The sequence below is a fragment of the Conger conger genome, chromosome 8 (assembly GCF_963514075.1).
Source record: "Conger conger chromosome 8, fConCon1.1, whole genome shotgun sequence".
Lineage (NCBI taxonomy): Eukaryota > Metazoa > Chordata > Actinopteri > Anguilliformes > Congridae > Conger > Conger conger.
Genome location: NC_083767.1, coordinates 59,379,934 through 59,393,689, shown reverse-complemented (window position 1 = coordinate 59,393,689; position 13,756 = coordinate 59,379,934). Strand labels below are relative to the sequence as shown.

Sequence of the window (13,756 nt, the reverse complement as noted above, 5' to 3'; positions counted from 1 at the left end):
TCTTACCAAAATCATCTGCAGCCAAACCTTTGTCTTACCAAAATCATCTGCGGCCAAACCTTTGTCTTACCAAAATCATCTGCAGCCAAACCTTGGTCTTACCAAAATCATCTGCAGCCAAACCTTTGTCTTACCAAAATCATCTGTGATACCTCTGTGTTGCCCCTGCATTGGAATCATAGTTTTTATCTTTCGGTCAGTTACTGGCCTGTCGTTGGCATTCGGTATGCCCTTGTGAAAATTAAATGCACAGCGACTTATATTGTAAGTATAATGTATGAATGCAGCATCTGAAACAGTGATTGTTTTTGTATTTCATTGCAATGTGCCATCTCGAGGGAGGCTTGTGGCTTGTGTTGAAAAGGTTCTGGCGCCAGCCGGATATTCACAAAATGTATTAAAATAAAAAGGCAGGAATCCCGCGACAGGATAATGTTCACGCTAATAGTTTTATCACGTAGTTCCCAAATAAACATCTGATGCATAATTATTTGCATTTTCTGAAGAATGTGTTGGTTGTTTTTGAAGGACAGGAGACTAATGGAATTAATTAAAATGTATTTATTGTTAACCACAGGATAATGTCTAAACTAAGGTTTTACCACAGTTTACTTAAAATCCTCCCCGGGAACCATGGCAGTCAAAGAGATCCATTACTAGTTGGACAGCGAGCACATCCATGTAGACACACAAATATTATTCTGTTTTCTGTAATACAGCATACAGTTTTTTTTTGTTTGTTTTTTTTGGGGGGGGGGGGTGGGGGGGAGTTGAGCAATGTTATCAGAAGTAAAAACAGAATGTTTTGTGGTTTGCATGTGCACAGAGTAGCAATGTGAAAAGTACTAATGTGTGTAGATGAAAATAAAGATTTCTGTGTACTGTCTCAAAGCTGTGAATCTACGGCACGCATTTAGCTGCATCTCACAGCTACAAATGTGTCCAAAAAAAGCAAAGGCAAGCGCAAGCACAAGGGGACGGAACTGCAGATTCGATTGATAGCTTGTCGACTACCCTATCGGACATTAAACTAGCTTACGGGAGTAAGAACAAACCAACCCCAATGGGCATCAAGTTACATTAAACAAACAACAGCACAGATAGCCCAGTAGGCTAACGCCAAGGCTTCAGATTTTGGTCACAGGTCACCGGTGGAGGACACTGAGGTGGCGGGGGGGAGAATTTTCTGTCTCTGTTCTCTGTTCTCTCTGACCCTCTTCCCCTCTCGGGTGGAATCCATCTCTGACAGATGGAGTTTGCCTGCAGTCACGTGGTGTGCAACTGGCTGCCGGACAGAGCAGCAGGTGAGAAGTGTGGGATTCTCTGATCCCCGGTCGCCGCACACACACACTGCCTGCCACACACGCACTGCCTGCCGCACACACACTGCCTGCCACACACGCACTCCTCACCACCACACATTACATTACATTACATTATATTATTGGCATTTGGCAGACGCTCTTATCCAGAGCGACGTACAGTTGATTAGACTAAGCAGGAGACGGTCCTCCCCTGGAGCAATGCAGGGTTAAGGGCCTTGCTCAAGGGCCCAACGGCTGTGCTGATCTTATCGTGGCTAGACCGGGGATTGAACCACCGACCTTGCGGGTCCCAGTCATTTACCATAACCGCTACGCTACGGGCCGCCCCACACACACTGCCGTAGGGCGGCCTGTAGCGTAGTGGGACCCGCAAGGTCGGTGGTTCAATCCCCGATGTAGCCTCAATAAAAAAATAAAAAAATAAAATCCACACAGACATTGGGCCCTTGAGCAAGGCCCTTAACCCTGCATTGCTCCAGGGGAGGATTGTCTCTTGCTTAGTCTAATCAACTGTAAGTCGCTTTGGATAAAAGCGTCAGCTAAATGACGTAATGTAACGCCATAGTCAGCCACTCTCATCAGGAGGGATGTGTAAGGACTAATACTATTGGCTGTGCCTCTTTCTATATATATATATATATATATATATATATATATATATATATATATATATATATATATTTATTTTTCATTATCAAATGAGACAACACGCTATAACTGCTCCCTCGAGCCCTACAACACCCCACTCAGCTTGCTGACAAATGGTGCAATCTGAACTGTTGAGTTTGGACGGCATTCACTGCTGGCTATCGTATGATATCGGCATTCACTGCCTCCCGCCCCCCATCTCTCTCTCTCTCTCTCTCTCACCCTCTCTCTCCCTCTCTCTCCCTCTCTCTCCCTCCCCCTCTCTCTCTCATCCTCTCTCTCTCTCTCTCTCTCTCTCCCTCCCCCTCTCTCTCCCTCTCTCTCTCTCTCTCCCTCCCCTCTCTCTCTCTCCCTCCCCTTCTCTCTCTCTCTCTCTCCCTCCCTCTCTCTCTCTCTCTCTCTCTCCCCCCCTCTCCCTCCCTCTCTCTCTCTCTCTCTCCCTCCCTCTCTCTCTCTCTCTCTCCCTCCCCCTCTCTCTCTCTCACCCTCTCTCCTCTCTCTCCCTCCCCCTCTTTCTTTCTCTCTCTCTCTCCCTCCCCCTCTCTCTCTCTCTCACCCTCTCTCCTCTCTCTCCCTCCCCCTCTCTCTTTCTCTCTCTCTCTCTCCCTCCCCTTCTCTCTCTCTCTCTCTCCCCCCCCCTCTCTCTCTCTCTCTCTCTCTCTCTCTCTGCCTCTAGCTTCTCTCCCCACTCTCTCCGGTTCTCTGAGTGGAGGGGCGACCCAGACCGCCCTCTGCAGGCCCCGCTCAGTCTGTGACCACGACTACGACAACCGGATCGCTGTCATCCCGAGGCCAGGTAAACAGTGGAAATTAGCCATGGTTTCAAGTCTTCAAGTCATTTAAAGGTACTTTAAAGGTACAGCAGGTCATTTCGACAGGTCAAGAGGGAAACTGCAGCAACAAGCACCCTCAAACCGCAACACTGTTTATCCGCTTCTCTGCGAACGTGCTGACATTCACACACACACACACACACACACCCCACGCCATTGGCTGTGGCAATTAAAAGCAATGAGCTTGAATTTTTTGTACAGCTATACAATGTTTTGGTACAGTATCGTCCGTCAACTGTATAGTTTGGAACCCAAATTTGAGTCAATATGTCAGTGAGCCTTCTTCAATGATAGGAAGGGACTTTTCACTGAGTTACCACTCTTCAGATTTAGTCTTCACAACCGAAATTATTGTAATCCACCGAGGGAGTGCGTCGATAAACGTGTGTGGGTGTGTGGGTGTGTGGGTGTGTGGGTGTGTGGGTGTGTGGGTGTGTGGGTGTGTGGGTACACACATTTCATATTCTGCTGCTCCAAACAGAAGGAATCTGTGTTTCTCTCCTCTGGTCCAGTGCTGTATTTCTCAAATCAGACTCTTAAGAACACGTCCTGTAGACCACTTGTTCATATATTTCAATTCTCACATATGAGATTCCCTCCTTTTTTCAGGGTTGTCATTAATCATTTCAATGAAGCCAACCATGCTGATGTTTTGGCACAATTCTATTGAAAATATGTTTTGGAAATCCCCCCCCCCAAAAAAATCATATTATTGTGTGTTTCATATTATTTTGAAAGTTGCTCATTGAACATTTGTTTGTTAAATAAACGTGTTTCTGTGGGTCTTGGGTAAGCTAAATGATTTGTGATTTCCCCCCCTTGAAATTACTATTAAGTAGAATATGTATATTTTTTATTAGAGGGTTGTACTTTGTTTCTATTACAATTTCAACATCAGTCTCAATTTGGACAATGTCATTAGTCCAGCTCTTCGTGCGATCCTTTGTCACAGCCAATCAGGGGCAGGCACGGCCAAAGAAAGTACCAAACTTTAACACACGAGCATTCGGGGTCTACTAGAGCTGTCGGAAACAGAAGGAGACGTTCACAGGAACTGATGAATCATCCGCATTTGAAAGGCTCAGTGTCGGGAGCTAGTGAAGCGTAGTCGCCCGCTCTGGTTTAATAAAACGTCAAAGAACGAGCACTCCCAAAATTCAGCGGCTCGTCCGCGAACGAGCAGGCACGAACACACGACCCTCGCGGAACGAGCCGTCGTGCAGCAGTTTAAGGAATAATGCTCCATGTCTCTTCCATCTTCGCAGCGACAAATATGTTCGACTGCTGTCCGTCACGCTCGACTGCATCCATTGGCCTTTCTCAGTTCTCGCGGTCCCCTCTCCGTCGGCGAGGAACAGGCACTGGCTCTGAGCTGTGTCGAGTTTCAGTTAATGTGGGTAGCTCCACCTCAGTGCGGGGGCTTGAAAAAAACTGTTTATTGCCGTACCAACTGTGTGAGGGGGAAAACCAGAATGGGTGAACAACTGCACACACTCACACACCAACGGCGATTGGCTGCCATGCAAGGCGCCAACCAGCTCGTCAGGAGCGTTTTTGCTGATAAGTGTCTTGCTCAGGGACACTTCGACACAGCCTGGGTGGGGGATCGAACCGGCAACCCTCCGACTGCCAGACGACTGCTCTTACTGCCTGAGCCAGTAGGTAGGCTTTCTTTGTAAATCCACTGCTACAAAATATGGCTCACTTTGACTTAGAGGTTTTTCAAACCTGGGCCATGCCTTTTCCAACTCAAAAATGCAGGCTATAGGGCTTCTAGTGCATCCACAGTTTTGAAGAAAACCCATCACACCTCCACACATACATTTTTCTGTTGAAGGTGCTGGGAGAACACCGTTTCTCACCAGCTGAGGGCACTACTGTATAGCGCAGTGGATGGGAAGGTTCTCGGGTTTGAATGTTCTGTTGTGCAGTGCTGTTTCTCTCCCTTTGCCCCCAGGCCCACAGCTGGTACCGCCTCCGCTGCCCCCCCGCAAGAGTTTGTCAAAAAAAAAAACGGCCCGCCCCCTCTCGACGCCTCCCCCCATCCCGCCTCGAGGTCAGTGAACTCATTACATCACATTAACGGCATTCTCCAGTCGCGCTTATCCAGAGCGACTTACAGTTGATTAGACCAAGCGGGAGACAATCCTCCCCTGCGGGGGGTTAACGGCCTTCCTCAAGGGCCCAACTGCTGTGCAGATCTTATTGTGGCTACGCCGGGGATCAAACCACCGACCTTGTGGGTCCCAGTCATGTACCTTGTTTCATCCATACCGACTACGCATCGGTTGGGTTGAATGCTTCCTCCCGTTTACGCTGATATTATACTGCGGGAGGTCCTGTGTGTCTCCCCTCTGGGCTGACACCAAAGTGAGTTATGCACCAAAATGAGGCACCTGTAGCCTGCAAAACCCTGACCATTGACAACAGCCCTGGTCCACATAATGTAATGAAATCACTTGGTAGAACAGTAGAAATACTGCATTGCCATAGCAACTGAAAAATGTGAGGCATTCTGCTAGTTTTCGTTCAGGGTCCCTCTTGGTGGTTTTATGTCAAGGGCCAGCTTTCAAGCTACTAGTTTCACTTTCATATTTCATATGTTTCATATTTGACAGCAAATTAAAAAAATATATATATATTTCCGCTCATATACTGATATTCAATCTATGCTACATTGTTTTTTTGGTTTTTTTTTCATAATTTTTTTCTGAGGTCCAGAAAGAACTTCCCCTAGCACACGAACAAAGACGTTTTTATTTTCCAAGGAATGCTCTAACGTTAATGCCGCCCACGTTTGGCAACTGCTCAAACGTCTATCATTATTTAATCTGCTGTGGTATGTAATTTACGTCTTCTTTGTCGTTGTGGCTGTGACCAAGGACACAAATGATCATACACAGATGAACGAAACTGCTTCCCTGTGCGGTGGAATCTTTCCCCATCGGTGTCGCTGTCTCTATAGATTATATACTCTTAAGTTTTATGTACAGTTGTAAGTTACTGACACCACGGATTGATGGGAGATGCAGATTCAGCACCACGTGTGTGTGCACCATCACTTGCAATAACCTTAAGGACACAGATGAAAACTGAAAGAATAATGATGATACTAATAATAATAATGTTTGTATTTTATTGTATTTTTACTTTTCCTGTTCCATTTAAATGTTTTCTTTTTGCTTCTGCGTTGAGACCCCGTGTGCACCTGCTGTGCCATGAAAGCACATTTGAAGTTGAGCGTGAAACAGATACTCCATTACATTACACTACATTACATTACATTACACTACATTACATTACACTACATTACATTACATTACATTACACTACATTACATTACATTACATTACATTACACTACATTACATTACATTACATTACATTACATTACACTACATTACATTACACTACACTACATTACATTACACTACACTACACTACATTACATTACATTACACTACATTACATTACACTCCATTATATTACGTTACATTACATTACATTACACTACATTACATGACACTACATTACATTACATTACATTACATTACATGGCATTTAGCAGACGCTCTTATCCAGAGCGACGTACAACGAAGTGCAGATCAAACACAAGTATGAGTGCTAAGAGGACCTGAGGACAGTACAGTTCCGAGTCCTCGTGTAAACACAGATAATCAGAACCATTGCTCTGTGTCTTCGCCGATTGACCTTTATTCTGTGTCTCTGTCCAAGTTACCACTGCTCTTTAAAACAAATTTAAGGGCGTAATTAAGCAGTGTTGTGGCAAGTGCGCCTGACTCTGGTCTTTCTACCCTCTCGGGCCGCCGTGTCTGATGGAAAGGTTGTAGAGCTGTAATCAGGTCGACGCACATCTCTACGATGACGCCGGTTCGATTGTCGCTTGGCTTATCTGCGGTGGCATTTCCGTCTGTGATGATGCAGCTTGTGAAAGTCGCAGTGATCTGAAGCGAGCGTAGCTGGGTGGGAATGAACGCTGTGTTTGTGTACAGGGCTGGAGGCCAGGGGCGAGGTGCCCCTCAGGGCCAACGTCAACGTGCTGTCGCTCTCTCTCAGCAGACTCGTGGACATCAGCAAGGGTGAGAGCCCGCTCTGTTCTAAACGCGCCCAGACGTGTCCCGAGAGCTGGCGGAGACCCTTTCTCCCTGTGTCTGCTCTACCACCCCGTCTCTGTGATTTGTTATTCTTTCTATCCTTTCGTAGATTTCCGAGTCTCTCTCTTCTTCCTGATGTAATTCGCCCTTTCACGCTGCGCCCTTCTCTCGCTCTCTCTGCGTCTCTTTCTTTCCACCAATGTGCTGCATTCTCTGACCCAGCGATCAGCAGATAAGATTAAATCGGCTAAATATCGCGGTTTTGCTTTGTTATTGTTTCTTGTTTTTCGTCAGAATCTGCGCCTAACATACAGGTTTCATTTCAACTTTGGGGGGCACACATTGCTGGACCACCTAGTCTCACATAGTCTAACATCAAGATGACATGTCTTCCTGTCTCCCCCCAAATCTATGGGTATAAAAACGGTCTTTTCTTTATAACAGTTGCTTCATTAGAAAGCTTTTAAAAGCGGAAGTGTGTTTCCTCCTCTCCCCCACTCTCCCCCGCTCCGGCTCAGCTCCCTGTCAGCAGTCCACGCAGAGCCCGGTGTACTGCGACAAGTGCCGCGCTGCCATGTCGTCGCTGAGCAGCGTACAGAACCTTCGCAACAACAAAACGGTGAGCTCTCCTGGGTCTGTGTGGTGCTCGTCTGGGTCTGTGTGGTGCTCTCCTGGGTCTGTGTGGTGCTCTCCTGGGTCTGTGTGGTGCTCTCCTGGGTCTGTGTGGTGCTCTCCTGGGTCTGTGTGCTGTTCTCCTGGGTCTGTGTGCTGCTCTCCTGGGTCTGTGTGCTGCTCGTCTGGGTCTGTGTGGTGCTCTCCTGGGTCTGTGTGGTGCTCTCCTGGGTCTGTGTGCTGTTCTCCTGGGTCTGTGTGCTGCTCTCCTGGGTCTGTGTGGTGCTCTCCTGGGTCTGTGTGGTGCTCTCCTGGGTCTGTGTGAGCTCTCCTGGGTCTGTGTGGTGCTCGTCTGGGTCTGCGGTGCTCTCCTGGGTCTGTGTGAGCTTTCCTGGGTCTGTGTGCTGCTCTCCTGGGTCTGTGTGCTGCTCTACTGGGTCTGTGTGCTGCTGTACTGGGTCTGTGTGCTGCTGTACTGGGTCTGTGTGCTGCTGTACTGGGTCTGTGTGCTGCTGTACTGGGGTTGGTTGTTGTTGTACTGGGGTTGGTTGTTGTTGTACTGGGGCTGGTTGGTGTTGTACTGGGGCTGGTTGGTGTTGTACTGGGCTGGGTGGTGTTGTACTGGGCTGGGTGGTGTTGTACTGGGCTGAGTGGTGTTGTACTGGGCTGAGTGGTGTTGTACTGGGCTGGGTGGTGTTGTACTGGGCTGGGTGCTGCTGGGTGCTGCTCTCCTTGGGCTGGGTGATGCTCTCCTTGGGCTGGGTGATAGTCTCCTTGGGTTGGGTGCTGCTGTACTGGGGTTGGTTGTTGTTGTACTGGGGCTGGTTGGTGTTGTACTGGGGCTGGTTGGTGTTGTACTGGGGTTGGTTGTTGTTGTACTGGGGCTGGTTGGTGTTGTACTGGGGCTGGGTGCTGCTGTACTGGGGTTGGTTGTTGTTGTACTGGGGTTGGTTGTTGTTGTACTGGGGCTGGGTGCTGCTGTACTGGGGTTGGTTGGTGTTGTACTGGGGCTGGGTGCTGCTGTACTGGGGTTGGTTGTTGTTGTACTGGGGCTGGGTGGTGTTGCACTGGGGTTGGTTAGTTTGGGTGTCCTTAGTGGACATTAGTTCCGTGGGCCTCAGGATCAGCTGGTGGAGGAGACTTCCCTCTGGGCTTTTAGGTCTTCACACTCCTGGTCTTGGTAACTGTAGGGAGACGAATCCAGAACTGTATCACCGCTTTGTGTGTGACGCGTAATAATACGTAATAACATCTCTCCGACCTGTGCAGGTGTGGTGCTGTGAGTTCTGCGGGCGGGAGAACGTCCTGCGCGCCGTGCCCCGGAGGCCAGTCCCCGGGAGGGACGTGCTGTACCTGAGCGAGGACCCCGACGGAGACTACATCAACCTGGAGGACCTGCTGGTGGTCTTCTGCGTGGACGTGTCCGGCAGCATGGGCGTCACCTACGAGGTCATCCCGAGTCCCTCCCACCGTCTGCCTGCGCCTCGCCTATATAAATTCCAACCATTTACCATTTACTCTGTATCTCTTTTCTGTTCACTGTCCGCAGGTCTCTGCAGGCAGCAGTGTACGGTCTCCAACATACGTGTCCAGGCTGCAGGTGTGTGTGTGTGTGTGTGTGTGTGTGTATATGTGTGTGTGTCAGTGTGTCAGTGTGTCAGTGTGTGATTGTGTGATTGTCTGGCAAGACATGAGTGTGTGTGTGTGGGGATGTGTTGGTGTGTGTGTGTGTGTGTGTGTATATGTTTGTGTGTGTGGGTATGTGTGTGTGCGTGTGCGTGTGCGTGCGCGTGCATGTGTGTGTCATTGTCTCACTCACCATCTCTGTATATGTGTCTTCCTCTGTGGTTGTGACATTGGTGTGAGTTACTCCCTGACAGTGTGGGTGTGAGTTACTCTCCTCCAGTGTGTGTGTGGGTGAGTGAGTGTGTGTGTGTGTGTGTGTGTGTCTTTTTAACAGGGATTTATAATGGGGTTTTTTATGTCCTTCCATTACAATGATTACAAATTCAAGCAAGCAATCAGAATAAAATAAAGGATAGATTATTCTGTGTATTACTAATCTGAAATGGACAGATTACGAGGACATTGTACCCTATATATGTAGTGAGTGAGTGACTGAGTGTTAGCGCATGCGTGTGTATCGAGTAAAATGGATCTCAGGCTGAGAGGAGGGCAGGTTTATGTTCTCCAGGTTTTTATTGTTTCTGTTCTCTGGCACTGCGCAGAGTGTTCAGGAGGCCCTGCAGATTGCGTTGTCCTCTCTGCTGCAGACATCACCAAAGCGCAGAGTCGCTCTCGTCACCTTCAACGATGAGGTAATGGACAGCACAAACATACCGTACGCACGTGCATGCCCACGTGCACACACAAACTCTCCCTGAGGCACTCATGCATGCATTTAGTCAAGCCCAAAGTTATTCATACCTGTGCCAAATCTGGAGTTGTAGTGATTTATTTTATTTTACAAATACATTTCTTCTAGCTGGAAATGACATAAGAATGTGACAAACAAGGGTAAGACATTGTGTTAGAAATATTAATTAAAATTTTTTTTTACTAAAAATACCAATGTCCAAAATTATTCATACCCTTTGAAATTGTCACAAATGCTTGAGGAAATGCAAGCTTCTACACCACAGGTGTCAAACTCCAGTCCTGGAGGGCCGCAGTGTCTGCTGGTTTTCGGGTTGTTCTCGGCACCTGTGGTTCATTCAAGTCATTGATTGGCTAAAGAATCCACGCACCTTGTTCTCAAGGCCTTCACTGACGGCTGATCGAAAGGAAACCCCAAAAACCAGCAGACACTGCGGCCCCCGGGGAATTCAGTGTGACACCCCCGTTACAAATGGTCCTGGTAATTTCTAGAGCATTCTAATGAACTATAAATTGAGAACGGCTGATATTCTCGTCAGTGTTGCATGTCCTGGCTAAAACCAAAGAGCTTAGTGAGGACCTCCGGTTGGGTGTTGTGGCTGCATCCGCACACATAAAAACATAAAAACATAAAAACATAAAAACATAAGAACATAAGAACATAGGAAAAATGATGATGGCAACACACCATTCTGCCTAACGTTTTGAAATTTCATTTTGACAAGAGACAGTGAGGCATTACTCCCCTTTAGCACTCTCTCAAACAGGATGTGACTGTCGCAAGTCTCTCTCAGAGGCAACACCTCAGTGACCTACTGAGCAATCTATTTGAAAAAATATTCTAAAACAAGAAACAGAAACTCAGTCTTTCCCATTCCTCTGTTTGCCTCAGACCTCCATCCACGCCCCTCTCCTATCTTAGCGGCATAGATCATATTTCTGTCAAAGTGCAGATTACCTGCCACCCATTTGGAGTTTGTTGTTGTTTCTATGACCTACATTATATGACCTGCAGCAAGGGGCAAATGCTTGTCACATTGGCTTCCTCGTAAAGTGTGAGACAGACTTGGGGGATTGACCTTCTCTTCTGTGATGCAAAAAAATAAATAAATTCATAAATTAAAAGGAATTACCTTTAGTGTGAGGTTAGGTAAGGTTCTGGGCCTTGTTACCGGTAGATGGTAGTAACTGATTGGGCTGATTGGGCAGAAGATTCTTTGATCATTTTATTGGACGACTCCTTGTCTGTGCTCATTGAGATCGACAGCGGATCACAGCCTGCTGTAATGACGACAGTCCCTTGATGTTAGAGGTGTGAAGTAAATTAAAATAAAAATTAAAAGCACAAAACTAAATTTAATTGAATAGAGTGATTATATTAGGAACAGAAATATGTAGAGGATAAGTGCTCAAAATGCTCAACATACCTCTTGCTCAAAATGCTCAACATACCCTTCTGAAAGCAAGATGGATGACCAAGATAAGGACAGCTTTGAGCGTTGTTGCTCATTTGTATATTTGTACACGTGTCTCTGCATGTGTGTGCACGTGTGTGTGTGTGTGTGTGTGTGTGTGTGTGTGTGTGCGCGTTTCCTCCTCAGGTGACAGTATATGGAGATGGAACAGGTGCCCCTCTCACTTTAAGAGACTGGTCGCTGATGGACTTTGATTACCTGAAGATGCAGGGGGAGAAGTACTCCACCCCCCACTGTATTGCCGAGTCCATCGGTCCCCTCACCCAGAAAGTGAAGGAGTGAGTCCTCCCCTGTGTGTGTGTGTGTGTGTGTATTTAGTGGTATTGCTCTGGTAGCTGTTTATCTTACCTACATGATTTTATCAATTTAAGATTTTTTCCGTGATAAAATCACACTGTGGCACTAGTGTTTGGTGCTTAACTTAATGTTTATGTATGCACTACAAAGGACATTATGTTTTAATGGGATTTAACTAATCCTTTTAAGCCTTTAGCCTTTAGCTGCCAACTCTGTCTCTCTCTCCCGCTCTCTCCCTCTCCCTCTCCCTCTCTCTCCCTCTCTCTCCCTCTCTCTCCCTCGCTCACTCCCCAGACTTCGTGAATATGGAGCCACAGCACTGGGTCCAGCAGCGCTTGTCTCCATAGCGATGGCCTCTCGTTACATGGGGTCAAAGGTCAGTGTCAAACTTAACCACTCCTAGCGCTACCTGCGGCTGTGATTGGCTGTTGTGGGGTGACCATTCGAAGCAAGCATCAAAAGAGACATTCACTGTTGGTGTGTGCAGAACGCATAGCAGAGCATCTGCCTGATTACAGGTGATCATCTGCACGGATGGCCGAGCTAACATCGGGCTGGGAGAGTTGGAACAGGCCTCCACCAGTTCCCCTTTCTTCTACAACGAGCTAGCCAAGGAAGCGGCCGACAGCGGGTGGGTGAGACCCCAGAACCTCCCTTATAACCGTCCCTGTTTCTGTGGGGCCCGTTTACCGACTGTGCCGTGTCACCGCTAGGGTGATCGTGTCAGTGCTGACCTTCGAGGGCACGGACTGCCGGCTCGCCGAGGTGGGACGACTGGCCGACCTCACGGGGGGGAGGGTGAGTGACCGGCAGCGCCTCCGCGTCTGATCCAGCCTCTTTAGAACACGAGAACCGAACATAACACAGCCTTCTCCAAACAGCCAGGGAGCCAGACTCTCACCGCCTCTCATTGTAATCATGTTTACAAGCCTTAGTCCTCCCTCCTGATTTCCCCTGCCCCTCCTTTCTGATATCCCTATCCTTGTCATGTAAGCCTTTGTTTAACTTGACTGTGCTCAGAACATTTTCGTGGCGTAGGAAAAATGGCAGTTTCAGTTCTGTGAAAAATGAAAATTGTCAGCCCTGTAGCCTAGTGGCTGAGGTACATGACCGGGAACCGGAAGGTTGGTGGCTCAAGCCCTGGTGTAGTCGTGATAAGACTGACGCAGCCGCTGGGCCCTTGAGTGTAACCCCACATTGCTCAAGGGATTGTAAAAGTGTCAGCTAAAGAACAAATTATTATTATTATTATTATTATTATTATTACTACTATTAGTATTATTATTACTATTATTCTTATTCTTATTATTATTATTAATAGCAGTATTTTGTATTTTCTGATTAAAATAAGCTGACTTTTAGACTTTGCAATTAGAAAAAGAGCAGAAGGATCTGCAGCACATAACAGCCTGATGGCATCCTGTATGCGATGAGCTTAAACGTACAATTTACACATGATAATACTGATGATAACACCCATGCATATAATGTACGGGAGACAAATTTGAAAAGCTAACTACCGAGGGATCTGCCCAAGCTGTATGAAATGTTTTCTGCAGTATCATAAACAAGGGAAATAATAGTTCCTTTATGAAAGGACTTTATCGATTGGACTCTTGCCATGTTATTTAGCAGCAGATTAGCCTCCACACCCTAATTGGTAAACAAGTCATGCTGCCATCAAAACAAGAGGAACATTTCTGCCTGATGAATAGTGGTGTACTACAATAGACACATACAAATTAAATATTTCTCCCAGGGTGTGGTGATTCTCCCAGGGTGTGGTGATTTTACATTGTAATACAATGCAGTCCATAATTATCTGGAAAGAATTGTTGTTTTTGGCTCTGTACTTAAAAAAAGTATCTCAGAAGTGATATGCGTGAAACCTCTAAGTGGATAGGCTACAGCAGCAGAAGACTAAGTTTAAGAAAGAAGTATAATAAATCCCTCATAGTGCTAACTGAGAGTATGCCATGATGTTTTTTCCCTTGCTTGCATTGTTACAATATTTGATGTTCAATTCATTTTGTAGCCAATTCATGAATGTCTTGGTGTTTAGAATTGCCACTTTCA

The 13,756-nt window shown here is 46.9% G+C and overlaps 1 protein-coding gene across 2 annotated transcripts in view; it reads left to right on the top strand.

Moving 5' to 3' along the window:
* Window positions 1–13,756, top strand: part of si:dkey-9k7.3 (circularly permutated Ras protein 1) — a 30,231-nt gene that overhangs the window by 966 nt on the left and 15,509 nt on the right. For both annotated transcript variants that reach the window (XM_061252344.1, XM_061252342.1), the window contains exons 2-13: window positions 1,250–1,304; window positions 2,650–2,769; window positions 4,764–4,862; window positions 6,819–6,905; window positions 7,439–7,539; window positions 8,802–8,981; window positions 9,082–9,132; window positions 9,761–9,850; window positions 11,510–11,661; window positions 11,975–12,056; window positions 12,199–12,311; window positions 12,394–12,478. In XM_061252344.1, the coding sequence (XP_061108328.1) occupies window positions 1,250–1,304; window positions 2,650–2,769; window positions 4,764–4,862; window positions 6,819–6,905; window positions 7,439–7,539; window positions 8,802–8,981; window positions 9,082–9,132; window positions 9,761–9,850; window positions 11,510–11,661; window positions 11,975–12,056; window positions 12,199–12,311; window positions 12,394–12,478 (1,215 nt within the window). The remainder of the gene's footprint in view (window positions 1–1,249; window positions 1,305–2,649; window positions 2,770–4,763; window positions 4,863–6,818; window positions 6,906–7,438; window positions 7,540–8,801; window positions 8,982–9,081; window positions 9,133–9,760; window positions 9,851–11,509; window positions 11,662–11,974; window positions 12,057–12,198; window positions 12,312–12,393; window positions 12,479–13,756) is intronic.